The 23,575-nt window shown below is 60.4% G+C and overlaps 3 protein-coding genes across 7 annotated transcripts in view; all 3 read left to right on the forward strand.

The window, feature by feature from the left end:
• Positions 1 to 536: 536 nt before the first annotated feature.
• Positions 537 to 6,202, forward strand: PRR14 (proline rich 14). Of its 5 annotated transcripts, none has more exons than XM_090054711.1 (9): positions 537 to 608; positions 998 to 1,184; positions 2,284 to 2,422; positions 2,786 to 2,951; positions 3,551 to 4,115; positions 4,610 to 4,682; positions 4,782 to 4,888; positions 5,089 to 5,160; positions 5,555 to 6,202. In XM_090054711.1, the coding sequence occupies exons 2-9, from the start codon at positions 1,111 to 1,113 to the stop codon at positions 5,814 to 5,816; spliced, it is 1,458 nt and encodes a 485-aa protein (XP_089910837.1). In that variant the 5' UTR covers positions 537 to 608; positions 998 to 1,110; the 3' UTR covers positions 5,817 to 6,202. The 5 variants fall into 5 exon arrangements, with proteins under 5 accessions (XP_089910837.1, XP_089910838.1, XP_089910836.1 ...); XM_090054712.1 differs by having other exon boundaries at positions 539 to 595; XM_090054710.1 differs by having other exon boundaries at positions 544 to 595; positions 995 to 1,184.
• Positions 6,203 to 6,725: 523 nt separating this feature from the next.
• Positions 6,726 to 21,396, forward strand: FBRS (fibrosin). Its single transcript, XM_090054840.1, has 18 exons — positions 6,726 to 8,807; positions 9,783 to 9,968; positions 10,148 to 10,183; positions 10,262 to 10,291; positions 10,404 to 10,452; positions 11,101 to 11,455; positions 14,453 to 14,703; positions 15,484 to 15,684; positions 15,970 to 16,022; positions 16,633 to 16,728; positions 16,970 to 17,038; positions 17,108 to 17,137; positions 17,247 to 17,318; positions 17,867 to 17,999; positions 18,081 to 18,164; positions 18,250 to 18,333; positions 18,918 to 19,125; positions 19,660 to 21,396. Exons 1-18 carry the CDS (start codon positions 8,430 to 8,432, stop codon positions 20,357 to 20,359), a joined length of 3,015 nt encoding a protein of 1,004 aa, XP_089910966.1. The 5' UTR covers positions 6,726 to 8,429; the 3' UTR covers positions 20,360 to 21,396.
• A 2,066-nt stretch (positions 21,397 to 23,462) lies between these two features.
• The window catches only part of SRCAP (Snf2 related CREBBP activator protein), a 34,289-nt gene continuing 34,176 nt past the window's right edge, over positions 23,463 to 23,575 (forward strand). Inside the window, exon 1 of the mRNA XM_090054567.1 lies at positions 23,463 to 23,521. The gene's annotated coding sequence lies outside the window, so the exon portion shown is untranslated. The remainder of the gene's footprint in view (positions 23,522 to 23,575) is intronic.

The following is a 23,575-nucleotide window of genomic DNA, read 5'->3' on the forward strand; positions in this document are numbered from 1 at the left end:
CGGTCACTACAGTCACCTGGTCCTCAGTCCCTCCTAGAGCCTGGTGCCCTGGTCTCTGCTGGACCACTGGGGTAAGGCCCCCAGGCCCCCTGCTCCCACCCCCCAACCCAGGGAACCAAGAGTCTGGGGTCCAGGCCCCCCCACCCCCACCTCCCCTCCCAGACACCCCAGCCACAGCTCTCCTGCTCCCACCTCCCCTAACCCCTCCCCGCCAACGCCTCGCCCTCACCTAAGATGGCGAACTACAAATGAAGACGCTGCCCTTACCCAAGATGGCGCCGATCTGATTCTTCCCTCCTTGCCCTTCCCCGACATGGCGACGCCCTGCCCACTCCCAAGATGGCGGCGCCACCTCGGAGGCGGGTCCTCCGTCACGCCGCCGGTGCCCTTGGCTAACATGGCGGCGGCCCTTACCCGAACCCTGGAGCACGGCCCGTTCTGATTGGTCGAGGCGGAAGCAAGACGCCTGGCTATTGGCTGCCTGGGCTGGCGCCGCGTGGGGGTTGGGTGGGGACAACATGGGCAGGGACAGGGAGGGGAGGAGGCGGGGGCAGTAGAGTTCGAGTCGCCGGGCGGCGCAGAGCGGACCACAGTGGTGTGGGGCTCAGGCAGGCAGGGAGGGAGCGGGCAGTAGGGGATGTGGTGGGGCACCTAGAGTGGGAGGAGGGCAGTGGAGGACCCTTGTGGGACGGGGCTACTAGAGGAGTGGAGGGGGCAGGAGGGGTCGCTGGGGGGCAGTGGGGGAGGGGCAGGAGAAGGCAAGAAGGGCTGGCAGAGGGAATCGGGGCAAGTGGGGGGTCGGGTGGGGACCCGTGGGGGGGCCCTGGGAGCAGGGGGGTCTTTGGGAGGGGTCCCTGGGGGTCAGTGAGGAAGGCGAGGGGCAGGGGGCAACCCCTTGGGGTGGGGGGAGCTATGGGGGTGGGCGATCACAGGACACCACAATGCGGCTAGGTCTGGGGTGGAGTAGAACGAGGTCTCGCTGCTCTCCCCCAAGCAGGGACCACCCCCCCACACCCCCCGGGAGGATGAGCAGGTACCTGGGGGTCTTGGCGCACCCCTAAACCCCCAGCCGGGGCCGGGGGGGGTGGGCAGCTGACCCTAGGCCCGGCCATGGAGCCCCCCCTGGACCCTGACATCGTCTCTGCCTCCGAGCGCCTGGTCCGGCGCCGCAGACTCATCTACAGGTGGGGCCGGGGGTTGGGACCCTGGGCTGGTGAGAGCAGGGAGCTTGAAATGGGGCTTTTTTAGGCATTTCCCCCCCCCGAAAACCTTTGTTCTTAGTGATTCAGAGAGTGGTGGGGGCTCCTCTGTTATATGCAGCACCTGCTGTCCTCTTCTGCTGCACCCCAGAGCTGGATGCCTTGGAGCCCTCCTTAGATTATGTTATATGTGGCTGTTATGTTTCCTATCTCTTCTTCACCCCAGGACTGGTCACACCTGAGTTTTTCCTCTAGACAGTGTTATATGTGGCTGTTCTTCCTCCTTTCTGCTGCACCCCAGAGCTATCTTCATTCTAGATGTCTCTGGACAGTGTTATATGTAGCTGTTTCTGCCCCCTTTCTGCTCCATCCCAGAGTTGGCTACATCTGATCTCTCCTTAGTGATATATGTAGCTGATCTCTCTCTTTTCTGCTCTGCCCCAGAGCTGGCTGCTGCTGAGCTCTTCCCAGACAGTGTTATATGTAGCTGATCTCTTTCCCTTCTATTCCACCCCAGAGCTGGCTGAGCTTTTTCTAGACAGTGTTATAAGTGGCCAGCCCCTGTTTTTTCTGCTTCACCCCAGAGCTGGCTGCCCCTGAGCCCTTCCTGATCATGTCCAGGCAGGACCATCCCCTTGCATGCATCTTTACCTCCCCTAGTCCATGTGGCACGACCCAAAGACCCCCCTCCAAGCCCCTGGCCCTCCTCCAGCTGACTGGGGTGGGGAAGGGCTAGCAAAGGGGGCGCAAGCTGCTCTTACCATGTCTTACCAGGCGCATACAATGCACCCTCAAAAATACCCAGCAGCTGCATTCTGGAGAGAAGGGGTGTGTTGTGCTTAAAGAAATACAGTAATTGAAGCTATTTCGGGTCAGATTGACCCCAAGAGCCCCCTGGCAGAGGATGTGCCCTTCCCCCACCCCCCTGACTACAGGGGAAGGCAACGCCTCTTCCCCCCCCCAACTTGGTCGGGGGGGTGCTTTGGGCCTGGGGGATTCTGTGGGTGTTTTGGGGATGGGGTTGGGGAGGGGGGAATTGGCAGTCAGTGTCGCCTTGCCCTGAGTTCTTGTCCCCCTCCTGCAGGCGGCCCACAGAAGAGCAGGCGGTGAGGCCAGGGGCCCAGGCAGGAGCTGCGCTCTGGCAGGTGGCCTCCCCACTGGAGAGGTCCCGGCGCCGGGTGCTGGCCATCACCCTGGAGGAGTGTCCTACCTCCTGTGCCCCTGTGAGCTGGGGGAGGGCAGGAGGGAGGTTCTCTGAGTTGAGGGGCAGGGAGGGGGAACTTTGAGGGCTGGGGGCCTGAGTCTTCCTGAGTTGGGGGGGCTGGGAGTGGGGTCTCCTGGTGCTGGGGGGGATAGGATGGGGGGTTCTCTGCATGTGGTGGGGGGCAGAAAGGGGTCTCCCAGGTCTGGGGGGGACAGGTGGTCTGGAAGGAGTCTTCCAGGGCTGGAGAAGTGGGTCCCCTGGATGTGGAGGGGGGGGGGTCTCCCAGGGCTGCAGGGGATCCCCAGGTGTGGGGGCCAGGGAGAGGGGTCTCCCAGAGCTGGGGGGGGGCTTTTAACTCTATGTTTGTCTCTGTCCCACCCAGGTGTGCCAAGGGGGGTCATCCCCCTCCCTCCAGGAGCCCCCCACCACAGGAGATGGGACAGATGAGATGACAGGACCCAGCCTATCAGATGTGAGGGGGCGGAGCCCTGGGGCTAGCTCTTTGGTCGGAGGAAGAGGAGGACAATGGGAGTGCTGCCGGCAGCCAGGTAGGCAGGCTTCTTCCTCATGGCGATGTGGAAGGGGTGTATGGTGGGAGGGGATAGTCATGTCTGAGGAGGGGCGTGGCCTGTGGGTAGGGTGGGGCCTGAGGGATGGGGTGGCGTCTCTGGGGGTGTGGCCCAGAGGTGGGCCTCTGGGGGCAGAGCCAATGGAGGGGTCCCAAGGGGGTGGGGCCCAGTAGAGGGGAAGGAGTAGGAGGGAGAAGAGGGAGAGAGATCAGGATAGGGGGCGGGGCTTGGGGTGAAGGTGGAGTCTCTGAGAACCCCATTGAGGCATGGATGGAGGGGTGCCATGTAGGGGAAGGGCAAGCAGGGAGGATCCAGACAGGGACCAGCAAGGGTGCAGCACCATCTTGAGTAAGGGCAGGCGCCTTCATTTGAGGCCCACCATCTTAGCTGAGGGTGAGGCAATAGGGTTTAAAGCGACAGCACCAAAGCTTAGGGGGCCCCCTTTCCTTTGACCACACCTCCTTCATGAATATTCAGTAATCCCCAAGGATGGGTCTCTGGGGGCGTGGCCCATGGGAGTTGGGGTGGCGTAGAGGATGGGCTCAGGGGCCGAACTAACCTGCCCGTCTCCCCAGCAGAACCGCCCCCCGCGGCGCCGTGGCCCCCGCCCCTGTCGGCCCTGTTGCGCCCGGCATCTGTGGCTCCTACCAGCGGCCCCCGGGCCTGGGGCCTGGCCCCGCTGGTGCAGTCAGTGCGCTCCAAGCTAGAGACCTTTGCCGACATCTTCCTGACCCCCAGCAAGGCCCCACAGCCCCCGCCGGCTCGGCCCCCGCCCCCCGGCCCTGTCAACATCCAGGTGAAGATCGCCATCGCCAGCCCCCGGCCCCCCATCCGCCAGTGGCGCGAGGCACCGGGGCCCCCTTCCCGCAGCCTGGGCCGCAGCGTCTCCTGTCCCAACCTGCCTCCCCGGACGCCGGGGTCCCTCGGGCCGACCATCGCCACCCCGGCCACCCCCCGCCAGCGCCGCCACACGCTGGGGGGTGGGGAGCTGGCCCGGCCCTGTCTGCGCAAGGAGGTCTACCCCTTTGGCCCTGGTGCCCGCTGGTCCCCGTTCGGCCCTGCCAGCCGCTTGGCCCGGTGTGACCCGGCCCCCGCTGACCCTGACACCGCCCCTGAGGTCCCCAGCAGCCCTGTGATGGACAGGTGAGCTCCCCTGCCGGAGCAGGCCACAGCTCCATTAAATTTGGCCCCCGGCATCCACCCCAGAGCTGGCTGCAGCTCAATTATACTTGTTCCCGGCCCACGCCCCGCAGCCAGCCATTGCTCCCTTATGCTTGGCCCCTGCCCCCCTGAGCTAGCTACAGCTTTGTTATACCCAGCCTTGATGCCTACCTCCAGAGCTGGCTGCATCGCAGCAACCTGTGTACAACCCAGAGACCACCCCGAGCCCAAAGCCCTGCTCCATTTGACCTGGGTCTGGGGGGAAGAGCAGGGGACTAGAAGCCCAGATGCCTGGGTTCTCTGGGGGGAAGTGGGGGCTGGGGGGAGGAGGGGATGAGAGCAGGGGGAGCTGGGTGCCCAGATACCTGGGTCCTAAATGGGGGAGTGGGAGCTCAGATGCCTGGCTTCCCTCTGACACCTGGGCTCCACAGAGGAACGTGCTTCTGGTGAGCCCTGACACCTCTTCCTCCCTACAGGGAGGGGTCCTCATGCTGCCAGCCCCCCGAGGGGGGGTGCGACCCAGCCACCAAGCATGTGGTGCCAGCCATGGTGAGAGGGGCATGGGGGTGGCTCAGGGGACTAGGCAGGACCCAACTGTGGGGGCTGGAGGGGTTGTCCTGCCAGCCCTGACTCAGCCTTTCCCCCCAGGACTCCCCACAGCGGCCACCGGGGAAGGTGTCACGGTTCCGAATCCATAGGACACCGGCCCGGCAGCAGACCAACCTCACGCCCATGGGGCTACCCCGGCCTGTCCGGTACAGCCCCTCCCCGGATGCCTGTGTTCTCTGGAAAAGGAGTGGGGCTGGGAACCTGAGCTGTCTGGGATGGGAGTTGGGGTCAAAACCTGCAGGGTGTGAGCCCGGTTCCCTGGGAGGGGAGTGGGAGCTAGCATGTACCAGCCCCTTCGCCCCACCTCAGCAATGGTCACACTTCAGTTCTTCCCATCTGGCGGCAGGTTGAACAAGAAGGAATTCAGCCTGGAGGAAATCTATACCAACAAGAACTACCGCACCCCCACTGAGAAAAGGTGAGCCACGGATGTCATTGCCCCTCCCCCATCGGGAAACCCAGGCATCCAGGTCCCTTCCTGCCTGCCCCTACTCCAGTCCTGCAGGGGAGATCCCCTAGGGTAAAAGAACCCAGGCAGCTGGGGACCTTGCTGTCAACCAACAGCCCCATGGCATAACCCAGAGACGCCCAGCCCATGCCCTGCTCCAGCTGACCCGGGGTGGGGGGCGGGCAAGGGCTGGCAAAAGGGGCGCAAGCTGCTGTTTACACTCAATACCCAGGCGCTGCATTTCTGGAGAAAAGGGATATGTTGTACTTGAGGAAATACAGTAATTGAAGCTATTTATGGTCAGCCCGGTGCCTGGGAATCCTGCGGGCTCCGGGTGCTCTAACCTCCCCCTGCGCCCCCGCAGGACATTCGAGACGATCTTCGAGGAGCCGCGGTGGCGGGATGGGACTCTGGTGTTGACGGGGCAGCGCAAGCTGAAGCGGGCGGTGGAGTTTGCGCCAGGCGGAGGCCCCCGCAAGCAGCGCCGCGCCCGGCCCCGACCCCCCGGGCCCCCTCGTGGCCGCCGCCGGCCCCCAGGCCCCCGCCCTGACCTGGAGCAGCTGCTGCGGTGCCGCCTGGCCGAGCTCGATGCTCTCTTTGGCCCCGAGGCCACTGGCACCCCCTAGTGCCTGCCCATGATGCCCTGCTCCGGGCATGTTGGGCTGGTTTACCCACAATGCCTGGCGCTGGGGGAGCAGGGCCTCCCCACAAGGCCCTGCTCATGGCACGTTTGGGGCTACCCACAATGCCTTGGGTGTGGAGGGTGCTATCCACAATGCCTTGTCCCTGCTGTACCAGGGGCCCGTCCATCCCACAATGCCCTACCCTGCCCCACCCTGCCCTCTTGCGGGGGGGGGCCACAGGATGTCCAGGTGCTGCCCCCCCCGGGCCTTGTGGCTCTGCCCAGGCAGGGGAGCACAAGGGCTGAAGGCCCCAGGAGCCCGGCTCGGAGCCCCGTGTTGCGTGTCTGTGTTTGGAGATATATATTTCTATTAAAGTTTTCAGTTAAAAACCCGGCTTTAGTGTGGTATCCTGGCTGGGGATGCAGGGTAGGTGGGGTGGGGTGTGACATCACCCTGGCCTAAGGTGACAGCTGGAGGCAGGCCCTGTGGGGTTACCTCCCTGCTTGGGGATGTGGTCCTGGGTGCCACTGTGATGTCATCACCCTGCCCAGGCCATCATTTATGACCGCTCAGCAGGAGTGGGGCTGGGGCACCACCTGTGAAGTCACTGCCCAGCTGACTGCACATGATTTGACATCACAGGGCAGTGTGTGGGGAGGCAGTAGCAGCTGTGGTGATGTCACAGCCAGAAAGCTTGTCCTGTGAGCTCAAAAGGCACATAGCACTTATGATGTCACAGCCAGCGGGGCTGATGTCACAGCCTTGTACGTGTGCTGGTGCAGTGACGTGGGGGTTGGGGCCTCAGCCCAGAGTCGTTCGGGGGGAGGTTTGGGTAAGAGCAAGCGAGGCTCCTCGCTGAAACGTGTTTCCGGGTGGCGCGGTAACATCACGGCGTGTGGGGGCGGGGCGAGTGGCGCACTTCCTCCGGGATCGGCGGGCGGGCCTCTTTTCCCTCCGCAGCGGAGGGATTCGGCTGCCGTTGGAAGACGCGAAGTAGTACTGTGAAACGCAAAGTAGTACTGCGAAAGCGGAGGGATCCGGGGGCGGGGATGCGTGCAGTGCGCAGAGCGGCGGGAGGGCTCGGCGGCGCGCATGCGCAGTGCCCCCCACACCCGCGCAGGCCGGGCTGAGCCGGGGGGCCGTGGCGCCGGGCAGCGGCAGGCGAGACCAACTCTCGGCGGTGCGCGGGTGGGGGCACGACCGGACCGTACCACCCGCCCAGCCAATCAGCGCGCCCTCCCCGCCGGGGCCAGGGCAACGGACGCCAGGGGGGCTCCCGAGCCCAGCGACCAATCAGCGACCGCGGAACGCTGGGGAGGGGGGGGGGGGGGCCGAGACAACCCCCACCCCTCCCCCCCCGGGCAACGGCCCCCAACGGCTGCGATCTTAAAGGCGCAGGACTTCTTCTTTTTTCTGACGGAGGGCAAGAAAGGAAGCAACCGGCGCCTGTCAGCGGATTTAAAGGGCCCCGGGAAGTTCGCCGCGGCCGGAGTAAACGGAGGGGAGGCTTTTCCCGTCGGAGGGACCGGACGCCGCCACGTTAAAGGGAAGGACGCTTTTAAAAAACCATCGGAGGAATTTAATCCGCCTGCCTTAAAGGAGAGGCAAAGGAAGGGCGGAGGAACTAATTCTTAAAGGGGCAGCGCACAGCCACGGGGACCCTGCTGGTTGGGTGGGATTTTAATCCGGATCGTTAAAAGGGGCAGCGCCTCGCCACCTTCCCCCAAATGCTGTGATGTCACTGGAGGAAGTGTGACATTTTTCCCTTTCAGAGCCTTTAAAAGGGGAAGCTGGCACTGGAAGACTTTAAACCAATGCACTTAAAGGGGAGGTCAGGCCCAGAACTGCCTGGAGGCGGTGGTGGGCAGTGACAGCACTGCCCCCTGCTTTCCCATGGCTTGCGTTCTGCAATGGGCAGCTTCTGCTGAGAGCTGCAACTGGCCCTTTAAGAATTAAAGAGTCAACCCCCCATCTCCATTTTAAAGGAATAGGCTCCTGCAGGGTATGTCTGCTTAAAGGGACGGTGCTCCCCCCCTCCCCACAAGGGCTTGTGGTGACAGCTGGGCTGCCCAGGTCTGGACACTTAAAGGGGCACGCCTTAAAGGCAAAGACACGCAAAGGATCCACTTCCAGTGGAGGCTGTTAAAACCACCTGAGAGGGGAGGAGCAATCGCCTCCCCCACTTCCTGGATCGGGATTGGAAGAGGCTGGGCTAGGCCCGACGGGACAGGACGCACCTAGCACGGGACAGGACGCACCTAGCAGGGGTGACGGGAGCATCGGAGCCCCTTAAAGGGGAGGGACAGTCATCTCCATGTGCTTCCTGGACCGGGACTGAGAGAAAGGGGCTCAGCCTGTGCACAGGGGAACTGGAGAACGTCAAAGCTGCTTTAAAGGGGAGGGACGGTTGCTTCCCCTACCACTCCCTGGACCTGGATTGAAGGAGGCTTCCCAGACCGGGACCAGCGGCCGGCTGTGAAAGGGGCAGTACTGCTGCAAGGGGTGGCGAAGGACTTGGCGGACAGTGGGTGCTGCCATGCCACAGGCCGGGGAGGGGTGAGGGGTGCGGCCGACGGAGCATCCCCCCACCCCCAGCACCGACTGCCCCGAGGCGTCATGGAGGGCACGGGGCCCCCTGCCCCCTGCTGGAGCGGGGGTGGGAGCCGGGCCCGGCGCAAGCGGCGCTGCTCGCGGCGGGACCGCGAGAGCCGGCGCCGCGGGGGCCGGCCTGGAGAGGCCTCACGCCGCGGGGGACTGCTGCATCCACCCTCCTCGTCCTCATCCTCGGGCTCTGGGAGCGAGGGGGGCCCTGCGCCACCGGCCCCCACGGCCCCCGGCAACACCCTGCGCCGCCGCCGGCCCCCACGCCGCAGGAAGCGGGCCTCGGCCTCCTCGGGCAGCCGGGAAGAGGACGAAGAGGAGGAGGAGGAGGAGGAGGAAGACCTCATCGACGGCTTTGCCATCGCCAGTTTTGCCAGCCTTGAGGCACTGGAGGTGCGGGGCGCGCCAGGGTTCGGGGCCGCATGTCCGTGCTGGGGGGCCAGGAGTCAGGGCTGTGGGTGTGCTTCGGGGCAGGCCGTGGCTGCAGGGCCCGTCCGACGCGTGGCAGGCCGTGACTCGCACACTGGTTGGACAGGATGGGCGAGAGCCTGCCACACCCCACCCCAGAGCTGGCTGCAGCTCCGTTACACCTGGCCCTGGATGCCCACCCCAAAGCTGGCTGCAGCTGTGTTACACCTGGCCCCAGGGGCCTACCCCAGAGCTGGCCACAGTTCCGGTATACCTGGCTCTGCTGCCAAATCCAGAGCTGGCAGCAATTCCATTGCACTCGGCCCACAGTGCTCACCCCAAGCCAGCTGCAGCTCCGTTACACCTGGCCCCTGACGTCCACCCCAGACCTGGCTGTGATTCTGCTACACCTGGCCCTCAGCACCTATCCCAGAGCTGGCTGCAGCTCCATTATATCCAGCCCCCGATGCCCACCCAGAGCTGGCTGCAGCTGCATCATACCCAGGCCCTGGCACCCATCCCAGAGCTAGCAGTAACTCCATTATACCCAGCCTCTAATGCCCACCCCAGAGCCAGCTGCAGCTCCGTGACACATGACCCCCCAGCACCCACCCCAGAGCTGGCCACAGCTGTTTTACCTGGCTCCTGGTGCCCACCCCAGAGCTGACTGCAAGTAAGATATACCTGGCCCTCAGTGCCTACCCTGCAGCTCTGTTACATGCAACAGCCAGCACCCACCCCAAAGCAGGTTGCAGCTCTGGCTCCCAGTTCCTACCCCAGAGCCAGCCGCAGCTGCATAGCACCCAGTCCCCAGCATCGACTCCAGAGCTGGCCATAGCTCCATGACACCTGCCCCCCAGGTCCACCCCAGAGCTAACTGCATCACCGTTACACCCAGTTCCTGGTGCTCACCCTAAACTGGCCACAGCTCTGTTCTCACCTGCCGTCTCCTCCATGCAGAAGGACGCCTCCCTGAAGACCCCAGAGCGGCTGGAGCAGCGCCTGAAGCAGTCGGGCAAGCGGAAGCGGGGCGAGGGCAGTGGCTCGGAGGATGGGCCAGGCCGCGCCGGCAGCTCGGAGAAGGGCCGCGGGCAACGCCTGGGGGACCGGGCTCTGCGCAAGCAGGGCAAGAGGCGGAGGAAAGAGGTGAGGCTTTCCAGGGGGCCACTTCCCCACCTGCCTTAGTTTCCCCCTGGCAGTTGGGGACTCGCCCTCTATATGGGGCTCATGAGATGTGCTAGGGAGGGGTGCCTCTGCCTCCCGAGGGGGCGGGGCCACTGGCCTGACCCCACCCCCTTTGCCCGTCTCTCTCCCCACCCCCACAGGCTTCCCGCCACTCCTACCTGGAAACGGGATACATAGTAAGTGTCCCCACTAATTGCCCCTCGCCAGTTGCCCCCAGCCCCGACCCCATCTCATCCCCTGTCTCTCCCTTGCAGTGTGATGCCGAGAGCGACCCCGAGGAGCAGGTGAGACCCCAGCTCTGCCACACATTGGGGGGTAGAGCTTCTTGCCCCCCCAATCTACCCTTGCCCTTCACCCTCCCTGGGGTAATTGGGCTGTTTGCCCCCCTCTCCCCAGGCTTCCGTCGACGAACTGGACCAGTCGTTCACTGTCTCTGCCAGCAAAGGTGGGTGCTCTCTGCAGGGCAAGAGGGAGATACTGTATTGTCAGGTGTAGAGCATGTGCTTCCCACCCCCAGGTGCCCCCTGCAGGGCAAAAGCAGGGCTACTGTACTGTCCTGTGTAGACCATGCACTTTTTTGCTCCCCTGCCCTGCAAAAGGGACCTACCGTATTTTTACATGTAGAACATGCACTGTTCCTGCCATGGCTCCTCAGCCCTCCCCATTTCCCCCAGCACCCCTAGCTGCATTACTCCTTGGCCTGCTACGCTAATTACATGCATAGAATGTGCTCATTCCCCCTACCCCTGCTATCCCTCCACCCTTCCCCTGTCCTACGGCACCTCCTGCTGTACTCCTGCCCCATGGTGCCCCCATGCCCCTCTCTCTGCATGGGAAAAGGGAGCTACCATATTTACATGCATAAACCTTGTCCCTCCCTCCCCCCCCCCACGCCCCAGCATCCCAATGTGGGCTCCTGCTCTGCCCTCTGGTGTCCTGCCCCGTGGTGCCCCCATGCCCCACTCTCTGCACGGGGAAAGGGAGCTACCATATTTTCAAATGTAGAATACATATCTTTCCCCCCCTCAAAGGTGCCCCACCTGTGCCTGGCTTCCCCTGGCACCCCTTCTAACGGTGTCTTTCTGCCCTGCAGGCCCGGGCCCTGGCAGTGTGGTGAATGGGACGCGGGAGGCCAAGCTCTCGGTCATCCCCAAGGTGTCGGGCCTGGAGCGGAGCCAGGAGCGGAGCTACGAGGCCGACCGGGACGCCCTAGTGCCTTTCCTGCCCAAGGAGCTCCCGATGCCGGCGGCCCCAGCCCCACAGCCCCGCCCCCCCAGCCCTCCAGCGCCCACCCGCCCCCCACCTCCCGGCCCTACCGCCCCCCGCGGTGCTCCCCTGCCCCGCGCCCAGCCCCCCGGCCTGCCCCAGCCCCACATGAAGGTGCCCCCCTTCGCCAGCCAGCCGCAGCCCGGGGTCTACACCACGGGGCTCGACCTCAGCACCGGCGGGTGAGTCAGCACCTGCCCTCCTTTTTCCGTGTTACATCCCTTACATCTCTTGTTCCCTTCTTCCCTTTCCTTTTTCCCAGTCTTGTTCCTTTCTTCTATCTCCTTACCTCCGTTTCATTCTTTCTTTCTACCCTTTTCTTCTCTTCTTCCTCCTCCTTTTTCTCTTTTTCTGTTCCTTTTCTCTTGTTCCGTTTCTTCTCTACTGTATCACTTCTTCCTTCCATGCCTTGGTCTTTGTCTCACTTTCTTTTCTGTCTGATTTATTCCTTACCCACCTTATCTTTCTCGTTCCCTTCTTCCCCTCCCTTTTGCTCAGTATTTTTTCTTTTCTTTCCTCGCCCTCTTTCATTGACTTTTCTCTCTTTGCTGTTTCATCCCATTTTTTCTTTTTTGCTGTTTCATAAACTTATTTTCTCTTTTCTTGTAGCTTCATTGACTCTTTTTCTCTCCTTTGGTTCATTCGCTTTTTCACTCTCTCCTTTGCTGCTTCATTTGCTCTTTTTCTCTTTGCTGTTTCATTCTGTTCTTTCCTTCCTCCTTTCCCCCTTGCCTGCTTCTCCATTCCGTATTCTTTCTTTTTTTCCTCATTCCTTTTTCCCCTTGTCATTCACGCATCTCTTCCCCCTTTCTTCCACTTTTGTGGGTGGACCTAGGATTTTGAAAAGAGGTGGGGGGTGGTCAGTGGTTTGGGCAGACCGCACCTGAAGCCTGCTATTCTCATTGCATCAGTTTCTTGGGCCCCTGCCTCACATTACATACATTGCACAGTTTTAATTGCGGAATCACACAATAAATTTAAACTGGGAAAGCAGTTATCCTGCCATAAAAATGGTCGCCCAGCTACAAAAAGAGTCAACCCACTCCCAACTCAGTGCTTGAAAGGGTGTGCCAACATCACAGCTCATTTCTACCCAGTTTTAATTAGAATGTATGGCAGGGCCCTTGCCCTGCTCACCCATTTCTCTCTCTCTTCCTCCTCTGCTTCACATTTGCTGTTTTCTTCCCCTTCTTTCCTCCCTGTTTCATTCACTCCTTTTCTCTTCTTTTTCCTGATGCTTCAGTCTCTATTTTCCTCTCCATCCTCGTCCTGTTTCATCCCGTCTTTTCCTCTTTTCCGCTTTGTCGCTCAGTGCCATTTCTTTTTTCCTTGTTCCTTTTGTTTCTTGCCATCTGCTTGCTTCTTCCTTCCTTTTTCTTTCCTCAGCCTGGTATATTAACCATATTTACTTGACTCCAAGACAAGATCCCCCCACCCACTTCATTCAGCGCGGGGAGAAATAAAGTCCCTCATCTTGGATTTCAGTACAGGGGGGAGCTGGAGCTGGAACACAGCCCCCATTGCCACCATTGTCTCCACCCCAGCTTTGACTTAGGTGTGATTCAGACTAAGCAGTGGTGGGGAGAGAGGGGGACCAAGCTGCGGAGGCAGCAAGCTATAAGGGGAACACTCATCCCACAGGAGCGGGGGCATGAAATGAAGACGTCCCTCCCAATTACATCCTAGACATGGGAAAGTAGAATAAATGTGTAAATGTCTAGAATTTAATTACTTGTGGGGCTGGGGAGTTGTCTTCAATTCAGAGTCCTCTTGTAGGCAGGTATATATGGTATCCTTCCTTGTTTCTTCTTTTCTTTCCTCCCTTTTCCTCTCACTCTTTTTCCTTTTCTCCCTGCTTTGTTCTCTGGAGATTTTTTTTTCCTTCTTTGTTCTCTCCCTTTTCATCTTTTTGTCTGTGCTGTTTGTTCTTATCCTTCCTTCCTCCCTTTTCTTTTTTCTTTCTTACCCTTGCTTCATTTCGTCCTCACTATTTTAGTCTTTTTTTCATTCCTTCTTTCTTTCCCTAGTCTCCTTTTTTCTTTTGGTGTTTTGGCGCTCACTTTTCCTTTTTGTTGTTTCATTCAGTCTTTCTCACTGTTTCACTCTCTTTTTATTCTTTGGGGTTTTTTGCTTCTGTTTATTCTTTTTTTTTTCTCTCTTGCTAAATTCATTCTTTTTTTTCCTCCCTCTTTCTTTCCTCACTCTTTTTATTTGGTCTTTTTCTCACTTTTTCAGCCTCTTACTTTTTTTCTCGCTCTTTTGTTCATTCTTTCTCTCCTTTTTCCTTTCCTTTCTGTCTTGTTGTTTCATTCTTTCCTTTGTCTTTCTTCCCTTGCTGTGTTTCATTCTGTTTCTTTTTCACTATTTGATTCTTTCTTTCCCCTTTCTCACATCTCATTCATCTTTTTGTTTTCTGCATTTTTGGTTTTGTTTTTCTTGTTGCTAAGTTCTCCTTTCCCACCCTGTTTTGTTCGCTGTGTCTCTTTCTCCTTTTTCCTGTTTTCATTCTCTTTTTTTTTTCCCTCTGCTGTTTTATTCTTCTTTTTCTTTTTTTTTCCTCAGTATTTCATTCATTCTTTCTTATTATTTCAGTCGGTTTCTCTTCCTTTTCTTTCCTGTTTCTTGTTTTGCTCCTTTTTTCCCCCTCTTGCGGCTATGTCCACTTTTTTTCTTTCTCTCGCCTTTCCTTTCTCGCCCTGTTTCATTTAGTGTTTCTCTTGCTGTTCTGGGCACTCCTTTCTTTCCTTCCTCACCCTGTTTTATGCAGTCTTTTCTTTTTTTCTCACACTTTTCATTTGCTTCGTTCTTTCTTTCTCATCTCTCACCCTTTTTCATCTGTTCTTTTTAGTTCGTTCGTTCTTTAGCTTTGGGGGTTTTTTTCCTTTTTTTTTTTTTTTTTTTTACCTCCCCCTGTTCTGGTCAGCCTTTTTCTCCTTTTACTTTTTGTTTTAATTGTCTGTTTTCTCTTTTCCTGGCTCTGTTTCATTCATTACTGCTTCATTCAGTTTTCACCCCTCTGTACGGGATGTGTACCGGACATGTGGGTGTCAGTTCTGGGGGGGAGGGTGCCCCGGATGTCTGGGTCCCGTGTGGGGGCTTCTGGCATGCTGGGGCCCTGCCGGCATCCCTGTCTCGGTCTCAGGCCCCAGACTGACCACTGTCTCCCATCGCCCCCACAGGTCTGGCCGGAGCAGCGCCCACGCCAAGCCCTTGCTGCCTGCCTCAGCCGCCCCTGCCTCAGCTCCTGCCTCGCAGCTGCCCCCGCGCCCCTCCCCGCCCTCGCTGGCCCTGCCCCCCCATGCCTTCCCTGCGGCCCTGCGCCCCCCCTCCCACCACCACCCACCACTTTTTCCCCCCTCACCTGGCCTGCCCCCGCCCCCGCCCCTGCTGCAGGTGGCTGGACACCCTGCCGCGGCCGCTGCCCTCTCCGGTGAGTGGGTTGGGGGGCATCGGGGCAGATGGATCCGTGTCGGGGGGAGAGGGGGGCTGGGGAAAGGGGCATGTCATGCCTGGTTGGGGGCAACTAGACCTCTGTGGGGGTGACAACAGGCTGGGGCAGGGGGCTTAAGTCTAGGGAGTTGGGAGGTTAGGTCTGTAGGGGGATCCTCAAGCCTTGCATACCTGGGGGGGAAGCTTAGGCCATGGGGAGGTCCGTAGACCTGGGAGGAGGTTCGCAGGCCTGTGGGGGGGATCAGAACTGGGGGTGTTAGGTCTTGGAGGAGGGAGTCAGCTCTGAGGGGGGTCCCTAGGCCTGGTTTGGGTTGAGGCCTAACTGGGGAAGGTAAGGCCTGGCTGGGGAGCGGGGGTTAGGTGTGGTTGGGGGTTTGAGGCTTGTGGTGGGGGGGACTTAGGCCTAGCTGCAGGGGGGGTCAAGTCTGGCTTGGGGGAGTTAGGTCTGGTTGGGGACTTGAAGCCAGGTTGGGGGGTCTGTAGGCATTGGCGGGGTCTTAGGCCTTGTGGGAGGGAGCTTAAGCCTAGCTGGGGAGTCAGGCTTGGCTGGCAGGGTGGGTGAGATCTGGTGGGGGCTGCCCTGGTAGGGTAGCAGTCATGCCTGGTTAAAGAGGGAATTAGGTCTGCCCCCACCAAGTGGTCAGGTTGGCTTGGGGTGGGGGGCTCAGACCCATGGGGCCCCTGCATGGTGGGGGCTGGACCCCCCCAACCCCCATCCCTAGGTAACACTGCCACCGGCCCCCGTCCCACCCCCGCCCAGAGCCCGAGCTGCTGCGGCCAGACCTGAGCTCCCGGTTCCTGGCGGGGCCTGGGGGGGCCGACGTGGGGGCTGCTGCTGCCATCCGGCCCCTGGCCTTCCAGTTCCACCAGCACAACCACCAGCACCAGCACACGCACCAGCACACGCACCAGCACTTCACCCCCTTCCCGCCTGGCGTTGTACCCGCTCCCGCCCCTGCCCCCCGCCATGGTGAGTGCATGGAGGGACGGCTGGGCTGGGGTTTTTGGGAGGAGATCGGGGCTGGGGGGTGAGAGCAGGGGGGTTCTCTCCCAGGTCTGGGGAGATCAGGGCCTGACAAGCTGGCTCTGGGGCTGGGCATGGGAAGGGCCTCATGCCATGTTCCACTCGGCCGTTGCCCACCCACTCTGCCCCGGAGCTGGCCGCATAGTAGCTGCCACTCGGGAGGCAGAGGGTGGTTTCCTTCTCCCAGTTGCTCAGAGGCCCCTGATCTCTTGCACGTTGTCTCTCCCCAGTTTGAAAAATACCCAGGCAAGATCGATAGGCTGCTACGGCATAACGTGAGTGCCCCAGCTGTGGCCGGGTCCCTGAGGTGGGCTCTAGCGGGGGATGGAGCCATGTCTCCGGACCATGTTCCTGAGGCTGGGCCATGTCTTGAGGCTGGGAGACTGGGCTCTAGTGAGGGATGGAGCCATGTCTCAGGGCCCCATCCGTGGGGCTGGGCTGTAGCACGGGACGGGCTGTCTCAGGGTCGGGAGATCAGGCTTAGTGGGGGATGGAGCCGTGTGCCCAGGGCTGGGCTCTAGTACAGAATGGGCCGCATCTCAGGGCCGCAAGACAGCTCTAGCCGGGGCTGGAGCTGTGTCCCCAGGGACTGAGTACAGTATGGGCTGTGTCTCAAGGCCAAGTCCCCGAGACGGGGCTCTAGCCGGGGGATGGAGTCATGTGTCAGGGCTGTGTTCCTGGACCTGGGGTCCAGGACAGGACAGGATGGGATGGCCCGTGTCTCTGAGACTGGGCTCTAGCAAGGGATGGAGCCATGTCTCAAAGCCATGTCCCTGGAGCCAGGCTCTAACACAGGACGGGTCATGTCTCAGGGCTGGGCTTCAGCGGGGTGGGGGTGTTGCTCCCAGAAGTGACATTCCCCCTCCCTCTCTCCCCCAACCCCAGTTCTATGCCACCTTCCCCTCGGCCATGCCTGGGATCCCGCCTGTCCTGCCCCCCACCGTGTCCTTTGGGTCCTTGCAGGGGGCCTTCCAACCCAAGGTGAGTCCTAGTGATGGGGCCGGGGTGCGGGGGCATGGCTGGGAGCCAGACACCTGGGTTCTCTGGGAGGGTGGGTGGGAGCAGGGGGCCGGGGAGCCCAAATGCCTGGGTTCTCTGGGAGGAGAGTGGGGGACTGGGACCCAGATACCTGGGTTCTTTAGGGTGTAGGGGGAGAGAGCAGGAGGGTGGGAGCTGGGATGCCGGGGTTCTCCCCTCCAGTGGGCCACCCATCTTCCTGCAGAGCACTAACCCGGAGCTGCCCTCGCGCCTGGGCACCGTCGCCCCCAGCCTGTCCCAGAAGGGAGCACAGGTGAGTGGGGGCCTGGCGGTTTTGGGGGGTCCTGGTGGGCACACTAACCCCCCTTCTGTTTTCCTGCAGCTCACGGACCCCTTCAGGCCCACACTGCAGGTGAGTTGCTCCATGGGGGACTGGCAGCCCAATTGCCTGGGTTCCCTGGGAGGGGAGGGGGGTTGATGGGATCCAGCTGCCCAGACTGAGACTCCACCCCCACTTGCAGAAGTCAGGCAAGTGGTGCGCCATGCACGTCCGTGTGGCCTACATGATTCTTCGACACCAAGAGAAGCTTAAGGTAGAGTCTGATTGGCCCTTATCCCAGTGTGGGAGGAGGTCTGTACAGTGCCCATTGCTCCCTGATCTCAGCCTGGGGGATCCATACTGTGCCTGGCACCCCCCAGTCTCTGCTTGGGAGGTCCATACAGTGCCTAGTGTCCCCTAATATCATCCTGGGGAGGTCCATACACCACCCAGCGCCCCCTGATCTCAGTCTAGGAGCTCCATGTAGTGCTTGACGCCCCCTGACCTCAGCCCGGGGGGTACGTATAGTGCCTGGAACTCCCCGTTCTCAGCTTGCGGGGTCTGTAGAGCACCTGGCGCTCCCCAATTTCAGCCTAGGGGGTCCATACACCTCCCGATCTCAGCTGTAAAGCACCCAATACCCCCCAATCTTGGCCTGGGGGTCCATAGAGTGTCCAGCCCCCCCTCACTTTCAGCCTGGGGTGCCTGTACAGTGTCCAAAGCACTCTGATCTCAGCCTGGGGGGTCAATACAGTATCTGGCGCCACCCCGCAAAATCTCTGCCTGGGGGTCCAGGCATGGCTGACAGCGTCTCTCCCCCAGCTCATGCAGGGCGACCCCCACAAGCTGGATTTCCGGAATGACCTCATCACCTGCCTGCCGGGCACTGGGGCTTTTGGGACCTTGGCGCACGGCCCTGAACTCACCCGCCCAGCCACCCTCTTCACCCCTGCAGGTCAGTGCTTTTTGACCTTGCCCTTTGCAACCCACCCCTTGTCCCTTCAGCCCACCTAACCCCTCCCTCTGGCCTCCGCAGGTGCTGTCCACCCAGGCTCCGCTGCCCACTTCGGGCCCCCCGGTGCCCCTCCTGGCGCCTTCCTGGGCCCCAGTGCACACATCGGTAAGAGCCTGGAAGGGGGTGGGACTGGGGGGGCAGGGCCCTGGAGGCTGCGCCCCCACTCTGACCCCTAACCCTTGCCTTGCAGACCCCTTCAGCCGACCAGCCAGCTTCTCGGCCCTGGGAGCGCTGTCCAATGGAGCCTTTGGGGGCCTAGGGAACCCCACCTTCAGTGAGTCTGGGGGTGGGATTATGCAAATCAAGCCCTGCCTCCATCACATGGGTGGGGCCCTGGGGGTGTAGCTTATAGGGAGTGGGGTGTGCTGGTGTGGGTGGATGCTCTGAGGTCTCTTGGGGCTTGTGTAGGGAGTGGGGCTTATAGAGGGGGGCTGTGGTGGAGTGGGTGGAGTCTATGGGGGTCATGGAGGTGGGGCTTAAGAGGGAGGGGTTGGGACTTGCCAGTGGAGGCTGGAACTCTTTCAGAGAGTGGGTGGAGTTTCCATAGGTGAGGGGAAATGGAAAGAATAGGACTGGAGAGTGGGGTGCTCTGGGGGTGGAGCTTAGGGAAGAAAGGGTGGAGTTATCTCCTGCCCAGGAGCGGGCAGAGCCACTGATGCATTCAATAGGATGGTACTTGACAAGGGGTGGGGCCAGCTCTAGTGGAAAGAAGGTAGAGCTGGAAAGGAGAGAGAGAGAGAGAGAGAGAGAGAGAGGGCAGTGAGGTGGGGCTTCTAATAGGTGGGGCCTGCTTGGGTTTTTGGGGGTGCGTGTGACCTGTTTTAGATCGCAGCCTCACACCCAGTGTCTCTGGCCCAGACTCGGGTGCGGTGTTCGGGCAGAAGGACAGTCCCGGGCCGCCGGCCTACGGCCCTGCCCATGACCCCTGGAGCCGGCTCCACCGCACGCCGCCCTCCTTCCCCACTGCCCCTGCCTGGCCCAAGGCCGCTGGTGACGGCCCCGACCGCCCCCACGACAAGGAGCCCGAGAAGCGCGAGGTGCCCGCCATCAAGGATGAGAAGGACAGGTGAGTGGGGCGGGCTGTGGTCCCCGTCCCTGCCTGGGGGATCTGTACAGTGCGCAGCTGCACCCTGTCTCAGCTTGGGGGGTCTGCACAGTGCCTAGCACCCCCTCATCTCAGTCAGGAGGGTCTGCACAGCACCTGACACCCCCGATTGCAGCCTGGGGGTCCGTACAGCACTCAGCGTCCCCCAGTCTTGACTGGGGGTATGTGTATAGCACCTGACAGTCCCGATCTCAGCCTGGGGGGGTCCGTACAGTACCCGGCACCTCCCAATCTTGGCATGGAGGGTACAGCACCTGGCATCACCCAATCTCGGCCAGGGGGTTTCCGCACAGTGCCCCCTGATCTCAGCCTGGGGGGTGTATACAGCACATGGTACCCCCTACACTTAGTCTGGGGCAGCCTGCACAGCACCCAGCACCCCCCGCTCTCAGCCTGGGGGGTTTGTATAGTGCCTGGCACCCATTAATCTCAGTTTGGGAGGGGGGTGCCATGGAGCACCTCGGACTTTAATTGCAGCTTCCTTCCCCCCTGTAGGGATACGATCTTCTCCCGGCACCCCCTGCGAGCTTCCCCGGCGGCCCCCAAACCTCCAGCAGCCCTGGCACATGAGGAGGTGGCAGCAGGCAGGACAGAGCTGGGCCGGGAGTTGCGCTATGGCAGCCCGGCAGGGGGCGGGGCCTCGCGTTCACCCTACCCGGAGGCACAGCTAAAGAAGGAGGTGAAGGTGAAGGAGGAGCCCGAACTGGGCGGCTTCGAGGGGGCGCTGAGGGCAGGCGCCCCCTTCCCTGGCCCTCTGCACGTAGGCCACCCCCTGGGGGCACTGGCCGTCTTTGACCGCGGACCCGCCGCGGCCACTGGCCACTACTTGGCACCCGCCTACAGCAGCTTGGAGGGCTGGCGGGAGCCGTACCCACGGGCACTGGAGCTGCCGCGCCTGCCCCGCTACCTAGAGCGGGAGCTGCCTGATGACTACGAGCGGGTGCGGCTCTACGGGCTGGCGCCCCCCTCACCGCACCCAGGCCTGCTGCCCTACCCTCGCCATGCTGCACTGCTGGGCAAGGCCCCGCCCTCTGCCTCACCGGCCCCACCCCCTGGTGCCACCACTGGGCTGCTCAGTGCACCACCACCCCTCATCCCTGCGGCCACCACTCCCAACGCCCGCTCTGCCTCGCCTCGGCGGCCCTCTGATGTTCGCGATCTCGCTGCCGCCTACAAGGACCGGGAGTCCAGATAAGGGGCATGGCCCAGCAAAGGACTCTAGGGGGCAGCAGGGGCATGGGGTGGCATTTGGCCCTGCTCGCACAGCCATTTTGGTGCCCCGCGGGTGCAGTGGCAGCCATTTTGGCACCCTCTTCGCTGCAGTGGCAGGCATTTTGGTGCTTTGGTGCCTGGTGACTACCATTTTGGCAGCCCTTCTGGCTCAATGGCAGCCAATTTCACACCATGAGGCCTAACATCGGGCATTTTGGCACCCCTCTGTCCTGGTGGCAGCCATTTAGGTGCCCTGGGGGCCTGATAGTGGCCATATTGGCTCCAACCCCAGCTTGATGGCCACCATTCTGGTGCTCCTATCCTGGCAATGGCCTTGCTAGCACAGCTTGGTGGTGTTCATTTTGGTGGCCTGGAGCCTGACAATGGCCATGTTGGTGCCCCCTCTAGGCTGTTGGCAGCCACTGTGTTGCCCTGGGATCCTAGCAGTAGCCATATGGGCTCCACCTCTGGCCTGGTGGTGGCCATTTTGTTGCCCTAGGGCCTAACAACAACCATTCTGGCACTCCTTTGGCCTGATGACGGGCATGCTGGCTCTGCCCCCAGACTTGGGTGCCCCTTGCTGGACTGGATGAGCTGGAGGAGGCCGTCGACACCATCCGAAGGGATCAGGAAGACTTGGGGGGCCTGCCAAGGCGGGGCTGCCCCCCCCTCCAGCTTGTATATATAGATCAGCTCTCCCCTACTCGTGCTGGGAGCCTTTTGTACATTTATAATGCGTTTGAGATGGTGGTTTTAAATGATGACCCCTCACCCCCAACTCCCTTTCACACTGCCCTGCCCTCTGGTTTTTAATGTATCGCGCTCTTTTTCTATTCCTGTATCAACGTCGTGACGGGTCCCTCCCCCTCCACAACCCCATCGGGACTGAAAGGGTTAATGGGGCAGAGGGGGAGGGGCTGCAGAGGCACCTGCCTCTTCCCCCTCCCCTCCTTATTGGATGCTGTGGTTCCTAGCCCCTCCCTCATTTTTTGGTTTAATTAAACCCCAGATTGGTGCTTCTGGCTGGATTGCTGCTTCTGGTCCCAGGGGTCATAGCCCAGGACTCCTGGGCTCTGTTTCCAGAGTGTGAGTGCCATGGTAAGGGGTCCTCATCCTCCTTTTCCTTTGGATGCCTGGCCAGCAGGAGCCACAGCAAACCAGTAGCATCCCCTGCAAAGGATGCTGGGAAGGGTTGGAAGCAGAGAGGGCAGTAGGGTTTGGGGCTGGGGCAGAGCCCTGGGGTTTATTTGGGTTCCCTAGGAGAGGCAGTAGGGTTGGGGGCTTGGGGGCAAGAGCAGAAGCCCAGATGCCTGGGTTTGGTCTAGGATTACTGCAGCCTCAGTGGAGTCTGTTGTCTTCCCCATGCCTTGGGTTCCTTCCTTCTGCCTTTCCTGAGGAGGAGCTGTCCCACCTTTCAGAGGTCCTAATCCCTATGGGTGTTGGTGGTGCCTTTGACATGACAAAGAGCCCTGATCACTGCAGCACCTATTGTGCAATGGGCCTGATGTTATCATAGTTATGTGCATCTACACAGCTTCCCCCCACAAAGAATAGCATACCGAAATGGGCACATAGGCTGGGAAGGTGATTTTTCCGCCTGGAATAGAGGTATGGAGTCACTGTTACCAAGAGAAACATGGAGGTTTCTGGTTGGAATCTATCTTATCTTTCTGGGGACTTTGCTATGGGGGAATCATGCTAGATTTTGGAGTCAGTAAGGGAGAAGAAGCAGGTGAGATTTTTCAGAGGGTGTGGGGATCAGAGGGTTGTTTTCCCCTTGTTAGTAGGCCCTACCAAGGCCACATCCATGCCTGAGCCCTGACCCCTCATGGCCACAAGGGAGCTGCTGCTTCCTAGCTCTGGGAATTTTTTGTCTGGAGGCACAGAGGTGTTCTGTCCCCAGTCCTTGGCCTGGGTGTGCATGGGGGTCTGATTCGCTGGAGGAAGGTGGGGTTCCTTCCCTTGACTCTGTAAACCCCCGGGGACTGCATTTCCCATCATCCCCTGCAGCGTCGACAACAACTCCCTGGGAATTTGGGGTCCCATAGTGCTCCTTGCTGCAGCTGTTACCCATCATGCCCTGGGATTCGAGCTCCCAGTGTGGGAGGGCCGAATGCCTTCCAACGGAACTGCATTTCCCATCAGGCCCTGCGATTCCAACCACAAGTCCTAGTTCCCCTGCGATTCCATTATAAGGCCCATCATCCCCCATGATGCCTTGCGCCAGGACTCCGACTCCCAGACCCCCTTGTGATGGAACTACAATTCCCAGCAGGCTCTGCGATAATAAAAGAGGGGCGGGCAATGTGGATTTAGTTTCCATCATCTTTTTTACAGCCCTGCTCCCAACATATCGCGAGAGCTCGTTCCCGAATCAAGTCTCGTGAGAGTTCTTTCCTGGAACTCGCACCGTAACGATAAACTCTTTCTCGTCATTCCTTCCGTGCGGCTTCGAAATCTCGCGAGAGTTCTCTCGGATTCTGACTATATTTCTGAAGAATTCACTTCCTCACTACACCACGCGAGATTTCTCCTCAGAAAATGAACTACCTTTACCAGTTCTTCCCCATATCTCACGAGAATTCACCCACAGGCCTTCCTCCCAAATCCCGCTACAAATTTCGCGACAGCTCTTCGCCACCAGTCCCCTTCTTGGAAGCCGGACTCCCTTTCCCGCCCTTCCTTTCAAACGCTGCCCAAACTCTCGCGAGAGCTCTCCCCCTAACCCGCCCAAAACTTGCGAGAGTTCAAACCATTTCCCACCAACAACCTTTTAGGTGAACTTAGCATCACGTAGCCGGCTCAAATCTCGCGACAATTTCCTCCCCCACCACTTCACAAAATGTCACGAGACTTCGCCATTCAGCCCCATGAAATCCTGCGAGAGTTCTTCCGCAACCACCGCAGAAATTGTCGCGATAATTCACCATTCATTCCCATCTAATCTCGCGAGAGTTACGTTCCCCCTCCCATTTTAGACTCCAAGACTTTTTTCCCGTCTCCTCTTTCAGACCCCTCCTTCAATTCTCGCGAGAATTCACTCTGCCTTTCCCTTCCTCCCGCTCTTCCCACATCTCGCGAGAGTTGCCCGCCGCCATTTTCCCTCCGCCGGCCGGCGCCGGACTCCCTTTCCCATCCAGCCGAGGTCTTTCCCCTACACCCCCCCCGCTGTTCTCGCGAGACTTGTCGGGCGGGCCTC

The sequence above is a fragment of the Crocodylus siamensis genome, chromosome 6 (genome assembly GCF_052110815.1).
Source record: "Crocodylus siamensis isolate JL-2025a chromosome 6, ASM5211081v1, whole genome shotgun sequence".
Classification (NCBI taxonomy): Eukaryota; Metazoa; Chordata; order Crocodylia; family Crocodylidae; genus Crocodylus; species Crocodylus siamensis.

Coding starts and splice junctions, on each gene's coding strand:
- PRR14 (XM_090054711.1), top strand. CDS start 1,111: ATGGAGCCCCCCCTGGACCCTGACATCGTCTCTGCCTCCGAGCGCCTG. Junction 4,683..4,781: donor AGCATGTGGTGCCAGCCATG/GTGAGAGGGGCA, acceptor CTTTCCCCCCAG/GACTCCCCACAGCGGCCACC. Junction 5,161..5,554: donor CGCACCCCCACTGAGAAAAG/GTGAGCCACGGA, acceptor GCGCCCCCGCAG/GACATTCGAGACGATCTTCG.
- FBRS (XM_090054840.1), top strand. CDS start 8,430: ATGGAGGGCACGGGGCCCCCTGCCCCCTGCTGGAGCGGGGGTGGGAGC. Junction 16,023..16,632: donor ATAGGCTGCTACGGCATAAC/GTGAGTGCCCCA, acceptor CCCCAACCCCAG/TTCTATGCCACCTTCCCCTC. Junction 18,334..18,917: donor CCTAGGGAACCCCACCTTCA/GTGAGTCTGGGG, acceptor TCTCTGGCCCAG/ACTCGGGTGCGGTGTTCGGG.